Raw genomic sequence first — 14337 nt, 5'->3', positions numbered from 1 at the left:
TGTTAGTTAGGATGCTAACTAATGACTTCACATCAACAAAATATTGTTTTCTTTCTCTTATCTAAAACTATACTCTGGAGGTTTTCTCAGCCTTTCAGAGCACAGGAGCTGAATTGTGCTGGGCAATCCTCTAATTGAATTCATTTTCTGTCAGTGGTATGCAGTTGGAACTTGTCCCATGGATGGGGTTGCCTCATTAGGTATCAGATAGCTTTCCTGTAATTTTAATCCTGAACAGATCATGGAGCAATACAATGTATGATGGACACACAAAGATGCCTGACTTCTCTTACCTGCCAAACTTCCACTTTCAGCCACAGTCCTTTTCTTCAAACACAGCTCTTGCTTTACTGGTGGAGGGCAGAAAAGGAGCTATGAAAACATCAGCAACATGAATAGAGTTGAGTACACACAAACACACACATAGCCACCATACCTGTCCCAACTGCACTAGGGAGGCAAGAACCATGTTGGAAGGGGGCAGCTGTGGCTGAATGTTAGGATTTGGAAGGTGAAGGAGAAAAGGTACCTTCGTCTGACTTGGCAGAGCTTAACAGTACCTCACCTTGCATCACAGTCTGTTCAGGATTAAGTTACAAGAGCCCTATTCTGCATCCTACCTGGCAACCCTAACCTTGAGTGGAAAGAAAATGATAAAGAAGCACAGGCTATTCTTTGTCTGGTTTATGGAAATGGATTAGCAGTGTAAAATTTTATATTTTGTAGAATGAAGTACTTCATTATGAGAACTTCACTTCAGAACTCAAATCCATCCTTCTCTTATCATTTCACTATTCAATGGGTAGATGAGTCCTCATTTTCATGTAATAATTGAAACATCATAGAGTGAAACTATATTCCCAGGTCTGTTCTGCTTAACTAATCTTTTGATAATCACTATTAAAGAGAGGAAGCAGGGGAGGGGGGAATTGCCCACCATCCAGCATCTGTTAAAGAACATTGTTCTAGGGCAAACAGGTATAGTTTCCAGTGTTTTCCTCCCACGTCTGGGGGAAAATGCTGAACAATTTACTATATGTATCAAGATTAGCTGAGTGAGTGGTAATGATTTACAGAACACGTAATCCTTCCCTCACCCGTTACCTTCTGTTCAGTTAAAAGATCACAGCCTCCTCTCATACCAAATGGCTTCCTTTTGTTTGCCATTTGAGGAAGCGGCAGCCCTTAATGCTGCTGCTGACCTGGGTAGGTGAGGCTGAGTTAGGATATGACCAAACAGAGAAACACACATCAACAGCTTGAAAATATCCCCACCCCACCCCAAAATCTAAAAGGCAGGCCTTGATTTTGCATTTTATATAAGGGACACCATTTTGCTATATCTTTGTATATAATAGGATTGGAGCATCCATGGATTTTGTTATCCACAGGGATGGGGGACATGGAACTAAACTACATTGGATTCCATGAGTCCTCTGCATGTGTGATCAGATTCATTTAGACATTGGTGCCATGTTTCTGAAACTGCTCCTCTAGCAGTCCAAATTTCATCAGTCCAGTCAACATAGTGATCCTCAGTCTCTAATTAAACTTGTATTTCTGGTGAAGTGGGTTGGGTTGGACAGGATCCTGTTTTGAGCATTATCAAAGGCCTTCATTGAATGGGGTCAATGGTAGCCTGAATATTTGTGATCTATATACTAATTAAAAGTGGTTTATGTTGAAGCCGTTTGTCATTTCATGTAAATCTCATAAACTGGAGTCTTTTTAGTCCCATATGCCCTAGCTTTTTATACTCTGTCCAGATCCATCATCATTCTAAGCCCCACAGAGTTGCTCCTACTGAGAAGCAGGAGGCAATTGGCTCCCATCTCCCTGTAGTTCACAAACAAAAGAAGCAGAAGCATGATGTCATCAGTATTCCTCTCCAAGGGTGCATCTCCACTGTAGAAAGAATGCAATTTGGTACCACTATAACTGCCATGGCTCAATGCTGTGGAATCATAGGAATTGTAATTTGCTAAGTACTATTTTGGTGGGCAAATTACATTTTAAAACTATAACTTCAATGAATCCATAGCATTGCACCATAGATGTTAAAGTGGTGTCAAACGTCATTCATTCTAGCATGTAGATCAGTGTTAATAATAATAATAATAATAATAATAATACTTTATTTATATCCCGCTACCATCTTCCCCAGGGACTCGGTGTGGCTTACATGAGGCCGAGCCCGCAATACAACAATATAAGCAATAACAATAACAATACATGCAGTAAAAGTAAATTACATAGACAATAACATAAGCATTTTTGAATAGTACAGAACACTTTAAAATCTATGGCTGGGCCAAATGTAATTAAAATTTAAAATGATGCTGGTCATGGACGAGATAAGGAAGTGGGCGTAGTGGAGACATACGAACAGACCTAAATCGATATAAAGTGCTTTAGAGGACAAAGTGCTGAGGATTCATTATTCTGGGAAGGCACACTGGAACAACCATGTTTTCAAACTCCTCCTGAAGACTGCCAGAGTTGGGGCCTGCCTGATGTCCTTAGGGAGTGACTTCCAGAGTCGAAGGGCCACTATCGAGAAGGCCCTCTCTCTCGTCCCCACCAATCGCGCTTACGATGCAGGTGAGAGCGCGAGCAGGGCCTCTCCAGATGATCAAAGAGATCGTGTGGGTTCGTATACAGAAATACGGTCACGTAGGTCCCAAACTGTTCAGGGCTTTGTAGGTAAGAACCTGCACCTTGAATTGGGTCCAGAAAATAAATGGCAGCCAGTGGAGCTCCCTGAACAGGAGGGTTGACCTCTCCCTGTAAGGAGCACCAGTTAGCAACCTGGCTGCCACCCGTTGGACCATCTGGAATTTCCGAGCAGTTTTCAAGGGCAGCCCCACATGTGGTCCCTGGGCCATCAGTGATCCACAAGAATTAAAATATGGTCCATGGCCCCACCTTTGCTACATCATTGCAACAAGAGTGATTGGTCTCATGAAACTCTCTTATAGTGCAGAAACTTATTAAATATGGTTTTCTGTGGGTGAATAGATGGCGACCAAAAACTGATTTTACAAACCCTTTTCATACTAATGTTGGAGAGTGGTCCCTGGTAAAAAAAAAAAAAAAAAAGGTTGGAAATCATCCCAGTAAACAATACACACTGCCCAGCCACCTTCCTCCAGCTTCCACATTCTTTAGTGGCTATATCAGCAACCGCCTAGGAATTGGCTGCTACCAATGGGGAGAATCACAATTCTGTACATATAGGATACTTAAGGCATCAAGGGTTTAGATAAGAGTTTTTAGGAGAACTGGACTTTATAAATGCTGTGTGGGGATAGATATCATTCCTTTGTCTTTACTAAGTGTGGATCGTGCCTTAGTTCCCACCTCCTTTTCTCATTTTTTTTCTTTAGGCAAGCAAACAGAATGGCCGATCACTAAAGAAGAGGGCACAAGACTTTCTTCTCAAATGGAGTTTTTTTGGAGCTCGTGTTATGCACAATCTCACTCTGAACAATGCATCAAGCTTTGGTATCTGATTTTATCCACCTTCTTTCTCTCCTTACATTATGTGCAATTCTTGTGTTGTATTCTGGATGGTCCTGGCTCAAATTAAACCCTTATCTTTCTAGATCCCATATTGTTCTAAATTTATTTCTTTAGCTTTAATGGAAATGTAATCAGTCATTTTAGGAAATTAGACCTTACCTGTGCTGAATCAATTTTTTATAGCAATTTAATAAGAATATTTTTATTCCACAGATCTAAAAGAACAACATGCTTGGTGTTAAATATAAGGGGAACTTAAACACAGGCAACCCAGACTCCTTCTAGCGAGGCTCAGCTTTTTCTGACTCATTATACTCTTCAAGTATAAAACCTATCTCACTTTCATCAGTGTTGTACTTTGATGTCATTAGTGGTCAAATAACCTGCAGGACAGTAAACACATTGAGCTAGGCGGGCCAATGCAAAGCAAGATTAGAGGGAGAAGTTAAGCACTGCTCCTTGTTGGTCTTAGCAGGTCACTGAAAGTCCAACAATTATTTGTTTGTTTCACTTGCTCCTTGTAAAGTGTTGAGAGATGGTCACCAAGATAACGTCTAGGGCATGCATATGCTCTCTTACATACACACTCTTTTTCTCTCCACTTCTTTTTCTTTGCAAGGTTCATTTCATGTAATCCGCATGCTTTTAGATGAATATATCTTGCTTGCCATGGAGACCCAGTTCAACAATGACAAAGAACAAGAACTCCAGAACTTATTGGACAAATATATGAAGAATCTAGGTAATTAATATTGGTCATTGGAAATCTCTGGAACATGGAAGCATAATTGCCTTCTCTCTCATATAGACAGACAGACAGACAGACAGATGGATGGATGGATAGTTTATGCACAGATAGCCAAGCTGGCCAATATCTTACAGATAGCCAATATCTTACAAAGATAGTACAAGGGCCCTTCCAAACAGGCCTTATATCCCAGGATCCGATCCCAAGTTTTCTGTTTATCCCAGGTTATTTGGCAGTGGGGACTCATATAATCCAGGTTAAAGCAGAAAAACTGGGATCAGATACTGGGATATAAGTGCTTGGCTGGAAGGCCCCAAGAGGTCTTTTTTCACAGATGAAACTAAGGCTTTGGTTTTTGGAAAGTCTTCATAAAATGGTTTTCCAACATTGGTATTAAAAATAGCATTGGAAGATAGTACAGGCATAGTGAACAAGAAATGATATCTGTAGAAGAAATCCTAACCGGTCACAAAGAAGAGGGCAATCCCTTAGGTTATGTAGAATATGAATTATTTTAGGCTTGACAGACCAAAATATCACTAGTTGATCTAAAGTAAATAATATATACTCATTGCCACACTTGAATAAGTACTAAATGGTTTTTAAAACAGTACTTTTAATAGATCTTAGTTATCAAATAGTAAGCATAATGGTTTAAGTATTGGGCTGCAAGGGTTGTTGGTACCTTCAAGTCATTATGGTGATCCTCAGATGAACCTATCATCGGTTCTCTTGGCAAGATTTGCCTTCTGAAGCTCAGAAAGTGTGACTTACCTAATGTTACCTGGTGGGTTTCCATGCCCAAATGGAGAGTTGAACCTTGGTCTCCATGCTAACTACAGAATATCTGGGTTCGGATCCCATGTAGCATTAGAAACCTTTAGCAAGTCACACTCTTTCAATCCTATAAGCAAAGGCATGTGTGCTCCCAATAAACCTTGTCAAGGTAACCCTAGGGTCAAACTAAGTATTTGAGTCACCTTTCAGTAACATTATATAACAACAAATCAAATGATATGACTTTGTTTTTAAGAAATCTAACCATTTTGCATTGTTTTCTATCCCTTTTACCATTGTGTTTGATTACTAGACACAATCCCATAGCATATAGCTCAGGAAACTCAAATGTGTTTGTACTATGGCTCCCACCAGCCTTGGCCAGCATAGCCAGCATACCCAATGATGAAGAATGCTGAGAGTTGTAAATAATTAACATCCTAGGGGGCTGCACTTCATCCACCCCTGCCCTGTGATGATATACATAAGCTGCAAGTGCACATGGGGCTCCTAGAAAAAACCCTGTTCCAGATTCCCACATTGCACTAAGTCACAATTATAATTTCAGAAATGTCTTTAAACACTCAACTGATCTGGTAATAGTTGACACTCAAACAGCCTATTATTGGGTTTTCTAGTCTGCTATGCACATGAAAGCTATCTGTTAAGTTCTCTTTTACATGCCACTAATCTTTTCTTTTTCCCAGATGCCAGTAAAGCTGCTTTTACAGCATCCCCTAGCTCTTGTTTCCTAGCCAACCGCAACAAGGCTGGTACAATGTCTAATGATGCTTCAGTGAAAAACGAATGCCTTTTGGAGCAAACCTACTTCCCTGTGTCAGCCGGTCAACTCACTGGCATATCCTCTAGTCTGAATCCCTTTTCCATAGGAAACAATGAGAATATGCAGTCGACGGGTAGGAAACAAATTGATATCCACCTCTTTTTTTTTTTTTTTTTTTTTTTTTTTTTTTTGCTTCTCTGTCCTTTGCCTTCTGGCAGTCTTACCGAAAAGAACATAAATATCCATGGCTGTTTTCTTTTTTTGTACTCTGTGGAAAATGTCTGTATGTCAAGTCAAACCCTCCACCACCCCACTCTTTGTTTTTTCCAGGTCAAGTGGATCATTCTCATAGTGGTGAACATCTCATGACTCCACCCATTTCCCCTGCCATGATCAGTCGAGGAAGTGTGATCAACCAGGGACCCATGGCTGGAAGACCTCCAAGTGTAGGCCCACCACTGCCTACACATTCCCACTGCTCTTCATATTCAGAACCCCTTTATCAGACACACATGTCACAAACTAACCAAAACTTCTATGGTGTTGGTTATCCGGCCATGTTCAGAGCCCAGGTGCATCCAGCCTCTGGAGCCTATCAACAGCATAGGGTGGAACCCAGCCACTTGACAACCACGAATGAGCAACAGCGCTTCTCCAGAGACTACTTCAGCAGTAGCTGCGCTGTGTCTCCTTACAGTACCAGGTCTCCTTCTCACTATGGATCCTCTTCAAGTGTGCAGGACACACACAGCATGCAGTACTTGAACAGTGGGGGCTACAACTTTATGAACAATTCTGCAACCAATTCTTGTCAGGCCTCATCATATTCCTCAACTGCTTCCAATGGTATTGATTTTTTAATTTAATTTACTCCATTGGAATTTCTTACTTCATGTTCCAGAAATTGGCTACACATTTTTCTAAAGTGCCTTCCAGAAAGGCTAATAGTATTAATTTACTGCACCATTTATTTGTTTATTTATATTTTTAAAACTTTTATATCCCGATCTTCTCAACCTCCGTAGAGGGACTCAGACCAGAGGCAGAACTTTTATATGCCAACAGAATAATTCTTATGGAATAAGATTTTGCATATAGAAGTCCGCTTTGTATAGATTGAGTATTCCTTATCCAAAATGCTTGGGAGCAGAAGTGTTTTGGATTTTGGATTTTTTTTAGATTTTGGAATATCTGTATTTTCATATATCTATATAATGAGATATCTTGGAGATAAGACCCGGATCTATACATGAAATTCATTTGTGTTTTATATGCACCTTTTACACATAGCCTGAAGATAGTTTTATATAACATTTTGAATATTTTTTCAGTAGATCATGCCACAAGACTTCTGCTCTGATACTTAGAATTTAGAAACACATTTAGGGCAGTAAATATGTCCCACAAATCTCTTCATATGACAGATTTGCATACATTCTATCAGGAAAGCTCAAATGTTCACTATATAAAAGACCCAATGTTTGTTTGTTTATTTAATACTCTGCTTTTCTCTGCAATATACTCATAGTGGCTTACAAAAAATGCAATCATGCAGATTGCAAACAGTGGAAAGTCCACTGATTTCCATGAACTGATATTTTAAAAATAGGTCCTAGAATTAATTATTTATTCAGGTTTTAGGAATCAGGAAATAATTATTTAGGTATCTTCTCATGTAATATGTATCTCCAAGACTAAATAGTTAAACAGAATTTGGTTCTTATCAGAATCCTTAACTGCAACATGAGTTTTACACATTTAACCCTCCCCCCCTTTTTTTTTAAATAGATATTCTCCACCTGTGTCAGTTAGAAACCCGTTGAGGTGGGGTCTCAACTACCATAAGAGTAGAAATATTTTAAAAGGAAAAATAGCTTCTCCCATGGGCTAATAGAAGTAGCTGGTAGGGAACAAAACATGGAGAAAGCAACACCCCCTACACTCTTAAGCCAGAAATAACCAATTGTGTCCAATGGATTGCATCAATAAGTGTCCTGGATTTTGCTGTCCACAATTCATTGGTGGAAGAAAAGTGTGACAATGATGCTACTTTTAGTTTGGCCAGCACCACTTAACATCTTTCCATCCACTTGTAGGTGTGCCCCTCTCTGCCCCATATATCCAGTAGTCCTTTTTGGTCTTACAAAGAGTTGAGATCACATTGGTCACTAAGCTGTACTCTGTGCCAGAAGCAAGAGGTCTACTCGAAGGTTTAATTTTTCTCCATTGATGGGCCACCCTTGACTATATGACTTCAAATCAAACACAGAAGCTGGATCTCTTCTTGCATAAACTGGTTTCTATGGTACAAAAAAGAAGGGATCTGCTGTAATAGATCAGTTCTCATAAACCACTGGGCTATTCCTTGACAAATCATACTCAAAACATCAGCATTGATTGTATGCACCCAACAAGACGGTTGAATAATTTTTGGTTGAATAATTTAGGGGTAGTTATCCTGCAAAATTACAGATCCTCTGAGCATAAAGATCATTTCTATATTATCTGTTGATACTAATGTTTGTTTATGTATTTATTTATTGTCAAATTCACATCAACAGGTTTCTATGGAAACAATGTAAACTATTCTGAATCCCACAGACTTGGACCTATGGTAGATCAGCATGTTTCTGTTATCAGCAGCATAAGCAGCATTCGACCCCTGCCTCCATACAGTGACATTCATGATCCACTCAGCATCTTAGAGGATACTGGAAGGAAACAGGGAACATCCTATTACTCAGATGCTTCCATAGCATGCCGAAACCCTATCAGTAAGTAAATCTTATGGTAGAGTCAGAGAATAAACTAAGGGTGGGATAAATGAGATAAGTGGAACCAGGAATTTAAAGAATTCTTAAGAATTTTCCTATCTTCAACAAGGTTGGTACTTGAGACATCTCATTAAAAACACTGCTATAAAATTTTTCATATTTCAGTATTTTCCACTGAATTAATTTTCACACACACACACTTTTTAATTAAAAGTTTGTTTCAGTCTAAGATGCACTTTTTTCTACAGAAAAACATTAATACAAAAAAAGTTTTTTTCACAAAACATTCCTAAAGTGTGAAAAAGCTTACAACAGTTTTTGAAGACTGATTTATTTTATTTGCAAAGGGGAAAAATGCTAAAACTTGTGGCTTTCTTTGAGAATAAAATTGGCATAGATTATATCCTTATTCCAGATGACAGGGTTATTCCTACACCAAACCATTGACTAAAACACTTTCGTTTTTCTGTTGTCCCACTCTATGATTTCAACTGTAACTCCTTCATAAATGGCAAATGTATGTTGTTAGTAATAGCACATTCACTGTAATAAAATTTAGTACAAGATATTTCATCACTACCAAGTTGATCGAACATTCTGTATATATGATTAAGCAGGAATATGAAAACTTGCAGCAAATGAAACATTTAATATAATAACTTTTTATTTTGTAGCCTGAGTCAGTACATTTCTACCAACTCAAATGCTGCTTCCAACATTGGTTTTTTTTTTTTTTTTTACTTCTGCTATAGAATCTGACTGTGATTCCACAACTCTGGTTTTTATCCCTCCCCCCTAAACTAAGCATCAAAAATGTAATTATTTTCCTTTTTGATTGTAGATTCAGATATGCAGCCTGCTCTATCTGCATCCTCCTCCCAATGTATGTATGGACATTCTCGACAGTGTCCTTCTCAGGAAACAATGGACTCTTCTGGGCAAGGCAGCAGTGAGATGGTATCGTCCTTACCACCAATCAACACTGTCTTCATGGGAACTGCTGGTGCTGGAGGCACCTAAGTTATAGAAGTAGATGCATTTCTTCTTATTCAAATGCTTCACAACTACCACACCACCTCCTGTGATGACTGGAATGGAAAAGTGGACATGCTCACCCAGGATTTACATCTGATTAGAAATGTATTAGCTTGCACTACTGTAAAGCTGTATTCTTCCCCCACTTCTCTTTCCTTCTCCTTTTTTCTTTTTCCTTTCCTTTCCTTTTCCCCATTTTTCCTTTTTCTTTTCCCTTCACTCTCTCTTCTGTTTTCTTTTTTTATGGCTAAAGCCACTATGCTCCAACATTTGTGCTTATGCACTTGCAATCCAATTATTATGGCCCATAATTACAAGGAGAAGGAGGAGAGAAAGAAGGAAGGAAGGAAGAAAAGAAGATAATTCTTCTGATATTTACTTATTAAAATGCTTCTTCTGTCCCTCTTATATACTTTTTGTTATGTAAAAACAAATACGGTAATTATTTAATTGATATGATTTTCTTTATTTATTCAGACTGCAAAGTTGTTTACACAAAGTTCTGTTGACCAGATTGACAAAAATATGTGTTCTACCTCCCACAGAAATGTTTACAAGGCTCTTGTTTTTTTTAAAAAAAATACTTCAGACCAGTCTAGACCAAGCTTACATTTTCCAATCTCATAGATTAAAGAGCTCATTTCAAGTAGTTTGAGTGGCAAGCTCATTTGGTTTTGGTCATTCTTTCATTGATAATTCATTTGAATTTTGTAATATCGTTCACTGTTATCTATAATTTTTCTTTAATCAACTTTTTTTGCATATGCTATTACATTGTACAATCAGGTATTTATTATATCTTAGAAATTACAAGGACACATGAAAGGGAGGCTGGAGCATAAACATGTTGAGCATTATGTTTTCTTGACACTATTTTAATTCCAAAACATTTCTAAACATTAACTCGGTGAATAAGATACAATTATTGTTGAAGCAGATAATTAGAATAGAAAATGTTAAATCTCGCCATTAAAACTGGCACATTAAGTATATAAACGGAGTAGATCCATGCAAAATTTAATGTGTGATGAAGTAGTAGATGATTTCTGCTTCGTAATTTATTTCAAATCCAGTAAAGTAGAGGAATAATGGGATCAGTAATAAATTTGGGAGAAGCACTGGACCATGTGAGACAACTCCATGCCACAGAGCCTCCTCTTTGCTCCCCTCAATAAATTGGGCAGTACTAAACTAGGAAGGAGTTGTAATATGGCAAACATCCTGAAGTTGCAGACGCAAGGGTTTGTCAGTGGGATGGGTTGGTGGCAAGATATAACCCAAGGCCTCGAACAGCCTAGTTCCACTGGCACTTCCATCCTTACAGGTCACTTTCCACCCCTTGAACCAGAAATGGGCACAAAGTCAACTGTATCTGAGTTGTAGCAAATTTTCTTGAGGTATGTACTGACTTCTTTGAAAATTTCCTCATATCTCTTCTGGCTGTAAGGTGGCTCAGTAGAATCCATCTTGTTGACACCAACAATAAGCTGTTTCATACCCAGAGTATAAGCCAGAAGGACATGCTCACAGGTCTGCCATTTCTGCTGGTCACCAACACCAGCAGCAACAATAAGGACACCTGCACAGTTGGCCTGGGAGGTTCAAGTAATCATGTTCTTGATGAAGTCTCTGTGTCCAGGGGCATCAATGATAGTGTCATAGTGTTTGCTTGTTTCAAACTTCCAGAGTGTAATGTTAATATTGATACCACGTTCTCATTCCACCTTCATTTTGTCCAACACCCAGGCATACTTGAAGGAGCCTTTGCCCATCTCAGCAGCTTCCTTTTTGAACTTTCATTGGTCCTCTTATCGATCCCACCACATTTGTAGATCAGGTGACCAGTGGTGGTGGACTTGCCAGAGTCAACATGTCCGATGACCATGACTTTGATGTGGGTCTTTTCCTTTCCCATTTTGGCAGATGAATAAGATGGTTCTTGCCTGCTTTGGACAAAAGACCTCTGAAGCAGTGGCAAACCCATAGTGAAACGGAAGGAATTGTAATATGGGATTCTCACATGTGAGTTATGTGTCTTTTGAGAGAGTAGTAACTCAGCATCAGAAGTCATACTTGGCATACAGAAGGACCTCATTCAATCCCTAGTATTTCTAGACAAGAATGAGAAAGAATTCTGTCTGAAACTACCGGAAAGCAACTCCCAGTCAATATAAAAACTACTGGGCTGGATGGACCAATGCCCTAATTCAAAAATTGTCCCGGAATTCTGCATGGAAGATACATATGTGTAAGCACCATAGTTACGGTGCTACACACTGAATCCTGGCCTGATGCTGATCCGCATTTCCATCCCCACTTACCAGGAAGCAGCCATTGCAATCAATGGGGTCTGTTGATCTGGTTTTGAGGAAGGAGCTGACTGTTATTTCTACCTCCTACTATGAATGAGAGAAGATCCCTTTCACAATTTTCCTTCCTGTTGGAGATCGCTTGTGTGAGGAGATAGGTAAGAATATTATTTAGCAGCTTCCAGAGTTAGAGGGAAATAGCTTTCCAATAATTACCATGGCTACTGACCATAAGGAAGGACTTACAGATTTTTCCAGTCCCCACATGATTCCTAAACTAAGGCATACAAAGCATATAACAAGTTCACACATTTGTAACTGCCATAGAAGATTCTGGACAATATTTTTCTGTTTCTGTCTCAGTCATTATAATGCAATAATGAGAACTGTCAGTCTGGACTGTAAAGCTACCATTTGTCTGATGAAATAGTCAAAGTGAGATGTATTCCAAGCTGAGCACATGCTGATCAGAGTTTCCATGACAAGACCTAAATGTCACAACCTTATTTAATGTATATCTAAAACATTGTAAATACAGTCAAAATTTTAACAGATGGTAGGAAATAGAGTTACTCTATTTCTTCTGGGCTTGTATGTTTGAATCACTGGAAGAGAGAAGAAGAAGACTAAGTTGGAAGTTTTTTTTGTTTAATGTTTATGGCTCTAATAGTTAGAAATACATTTCCACCAAGGAAATAATTACTGAGGAGGGCTATTTTATGGGCATGTATGAATGAATATGATTTCACTGATGCATAGATAACAGTATACCCAGGAGATAGGGACTATCTCTCCAGTACACCATAATTTTTTCAGGTTAGTTTTCCCCCCTCAATTTCTGGATTTTTGGTAGTAATATAAACACAGGGGAGACTGAATGCTTAATAATACCTTATCATACTCCAGTATGTCTAGAATTGCACTTTTCTCATTCTTCTAAATCCTTTAGTCTGAAATTTTAATGTTTTGCTTCATAGTGATGAATAGTTTAAGGTTCAAATGTCCACAGATCTGATGGTATATTTTGAAACGAATGAAGTTTCTGAGGGAAGCATGTGAAGTCTACATTCAGGGTAGAACCATTGCTTATTCTACATATTAAAAACGTTACATTTTAAAAAATAAATTATTGAACAAGCAACTGAAAGCACTAGAACCTTAACATTATGTTTCTTCAACCAAACAACTTTATCAAAATTTGGAAAAAGTTAAATATGAATTGAATAATATTTTCTTAAAAGTGAAACTGGCTTTGAAATGAAGATACTTCCAACAAGATGCTGGTGTATCATTTTGTGCATCAGCAGCAACACAATATTATTTCAGTGATTAAAGATGAAAGCAATAAGGTGTATACATCACCCATAGACGTCATTCTACAATTGCTGAAGTTGTATGTAAAACTTCATAGTTTTAATAATGGCATTTACCAATAGGATGTGGAAGTTTTATTTTTCATATTGACCTTGCCCATCTTAGGGTATCACAATAACAATTTCTTTTAGAACATTTACACTTAGAGGAGAGTATGAGAAATGTGAAGTTTCCTGGTCCTAATAGGTTTCCAATTAAACGGAACAACATTTTTCTAATCTGTTAGTGCCAAGACTGCTTCAACTCCTTGTTTTCATCATAAATGATGCCAATATTATCCTGGTACCAAAATTTGGTGAGCATGTATATGTCCTTATTTAGTGGTATATCAGAATATTAATACATTAATTTCCACTCACATCCTCATGCAAGTCATCTCAAGTGCATGGAGGATGTCAAAAAGGGTGAAAAAATCCTGCAAAACGTAAGAAAATGGTATTAAGTGAATGTCTCACAGATTGGCTATTCATGGGCAGTTGACAAATCTGCAAACAACAGCTTGGATAGATAGACCTTTGGACCAATCCAGGAGCATTCTTCTTATGTTATGAATTTATAAGTCAGTGGTTCTCAACCTGTGGGTCCCCAGATGTTTTGGCCTTCAGCTCCCAGAAATCCTAACAGCTGGTAAACTGGCTGGGATTTCTGGGAGTTGTGGGCCATAACACCTGGGGACCCACAGGTTGAGAATCACGGTTATAGGTAGTCTAGGAGGTGAAGTGGCCTGGACTGCACTACATCAGAGTACTGAATTCACACTGGGTTTTATGGGAGCTATTACAGGTTCTATTGCTGCTATCCATGGTGCTGAACATCAGCCTCACTATTTAATTTCAGTAAGAGATGGTGCCACCAAATTCCAACAATAGGTTTTATTGTTCATATTGTCCTGAGGTGCTTTGAAGACACAAAAAGAAGGTTAGAGGACAGCATGTTCTGGTTTAGGAGCCACACTTCCCATACTTATTATTTAGCTAGAGACCAGATTTGCCAGTGCTGGACAGTAAACACATT

At 38.5% G+C, this 14337-nt stretch overlaps 1 protein-coding gene and 1 pseudogene across 1 annotated transcript in view; one reads left to right on the top strand and one right to left on the bottom strand.

Moving 5' to 3' along the window:
• Positions 1-10241, top strand: part of RFX6 (regulatory factor X6) — a 46731-nt gene extending 36490 nt beyond the window's left edge. Inside the window, exons 15-20 of the mRNA XM_060774447.2 lie at positions 3387-3504; positions 4142-4264; positions 5755-5964; positions 6162-6677; positions 8393-8605; positions 9447-10241. Coding sequence (XP_060630430.2) covers positions 3387-3504; positions 4142-4264; positions 5755-5964; positions 6162-6677; positions 8393-8605; positions 9447-9625 — 1359 coding nt within the window. The 3' untranslated portion in view covers positions 9626-10241. The remainder of the gene's footprint in view (positions 1-3386; positions 3505-4141; positions 4265-5754; positions 5965-6161; positions 6678-8392; positions 8606-9446) is intronic.
• A 590-nt stretch (positions 10242-10831) lies between these two features.
• LOC132774427 (elongation factor 1-alpha 1 pseudogene) lies at positions 10832-11578 on the bottom strand (annotated as a pseudogene).
• Positions 11579-14337: the final 2759 nt, after the last annotated feature.

Source organism: Anolis sagrei, chromosome 1, assembly GCF_037176765.1.
Source record: "Anolis sagrei isolate rAnoSag1 chromosome 1, rAnoSag1.mat, whole genome shotgun sequence".
Taxonomy (NCBI): Eukaryota; Metazoa; Chordata; class Lepidosauria; order Squamata; family Dactyloidae; genus Anolis; species Anolis sagrei.
The sequence above is the reverse complement of the archived record's forward strand: the minus strand, read 5'-3'. Positions and strand labels throughout refer to the sequence as shown.